Source organism: Elephantulus edwardii, unplaced genomic scaffold (assembly GCF_000299155.1).
Source record: "Elephantulus edwardii isolate Elephantulus edwardi_28Jun2011 unplaced genomic scaffold, EleEdw1.0 scaffold00043, whole genome shotgun sequence".
NCBI lineage: Eukaryota > Metazoa > Chordata > Mammalia > Macroscelidea > Macroscelididae > Elephantulus > Elephantulus edwardii.
The window spans coordinates 6,506,653-6,508,506 of NW_006399793.1; the positions used below are offsets into that span (position 1 = coordinate 6,506,653).

General features: G+C 38.9%; 1 protein-coding gene across 1 annotated transcript in view; it reads left to right on the plus strand.

Moving 5' to 3' along the window:
* The window catches only part of GPR98 (G protein-coupled receptor 98), a 1,036,968-nt gene that overhangs the window by 362,383 nt on the left and 672,731 nt on the right, over nt 1-1,854 (plus strand). The window contains exon 65 of the mRNA XM_006885387.1: nt 1,156-1,375. Coding sequence (XP_006885449.1) covers nt 1,156-1,375 — 220 coding nt within the window. The remainder of the gene's footprint in view (nt 1-1,155; nt 1,376-1,854) is intronic.

Consider the following 1,854-nt stretch of genomic DNA (forward strand, 5'->3'; position numbering starts at 1 on the left):
ATCAAGGATGCTTTAGGCAGAATGTTAAATGATCCAGGAGGTATCAAAAAAAGATGGAAGGAATATGCTGAGTCATTGTATTGAAAGGAATTGGCAGATACAGGAGAATTTAATGAAATCACATTTGAGCAAGAACCTATGGTGATGAAGGAAGAAGTTCAAGCTGCTTTGAAGGAAATAGCAAAAAAATAAGGCCCCCGTAATAGACGGTATATTAATTGAAGTTTCATAAGTCCTGTCAATAATGGTGCCTTCTCTCAGGATTCAAGAAGCTGAGGCTCTGGCTCTGTGGGACAGTAGTCCCAGGTCAGCTCTGTCTCCTGTTAGTCCCTGGTTCTCTGCTGAGGCAGCTGCTCTTATATAAATCACAGTCTGAGTAGCACAGAAATCTTTAGTCCTACTGCAATGTCTGTTTCCCTTTTCATGTTGCTAGTGAGATTCTGAAGTTTCTGCTGCTGAATCTACTCAATTTAAACCTCGTTGAATAGTGAAGCTTGTAGTCCCTATGTGCATAGACTAACACCCTGTTTGCATGTTCCTGCCTACTGTTGTGGCAAAGTCAAGGACAATGACCTCAAAAAGCCATTTTGAATAATAGATTAACTGTACCACATAACCACAAAACCCTCTAGGATTACACTACTCTGTCACATTGAACTGCTATAAGTAGAATATTGATTTAAATTCACTACCACCAACGCCACTAATCTTTCCATACATTTTTTATAATAGAATTTGATTTAATAAATATTCCCAAGAAGAATAAGCAAATTAAATTTTTGGGGTACTAGAAATTGGGAGAGGGACTTAAGAGATTTGTTGTGTTGGTATATGCCACATTCTTTTTGAAATTAAGAGAAAATTATTTTTGTTCCTTGAGATTTGCAGAAGTTTAATCACAAAGTAGAACCTGCGTTCACTTCCTGCACTAGATGCATCAAACAATTAAAAGTGGGGTGGATGCTGCGACTAATGAGGTCATAAAATAGCGGGTTTGATCATTTGTACTTTAGATGATCACTCTCTTCCATCCACTTGGTGTGTGACTACTGTGCCTTGAATATGTATGACCAATTTGGAAAATGACTAGTTATTTGCATTTTAGAGGCATTTTAATATGTTTAGAATCTCAGAATTGCTCCTCTTGCTCTGCAGTGAATTTGAGGAGCCCGTTGAAATTCTGCTAGCTGGAGCTACAGGCGGAGCGGTCCTTGGGCGCCACCTAGTGAGCAGAATCACGATTGCCAAGAGTGACTCTCCCTCTGGGATTGTGAGATTTCTCAATCAAAGCAAAATTTCTCTTCCTAACCCGAATTCCACAATGACCGTTTCCTTGGTACTGGAGCGAACTGGAGGACTGTTGGGAGAAATTCAGGTAGAGTTATTCCATTTTCAAGGGGGATCGTTGTTAGGTGAAATTTTACTTAACAAAGCAGTTTCCCATTTAACAATTCATATCCAGCTGGTTCTGTGACATTGGTTGCGCTCTCTGCAGTGTTCACACTCTACCTGCGCCCACCTCATCTTTCTTATCCATCACTCTAGGTTCCTCGACCCTTTTTGCTTTCCCCTGCTTGATTTTAGGCAAACATATCCATTTGATCTCCTATATTGAAAATCGAACCGTTTAGAAGCACTTCACAGATGTTATTATTTGTTTTACATTATTTAACTGACAAGTGGCCTCTTGAAGTGACTTCAGTTCTGTTGGCTGGGGGGGGGGGTAGTAAAGGAAAAGAGAAAGATCCTGTGTGAAAAACAATGTGCATGAACTTTATATGTAAGACTATATATATATTCACACACACAAAGAATATATAAACAAAGAATATACATAAACACAAAGAATATATA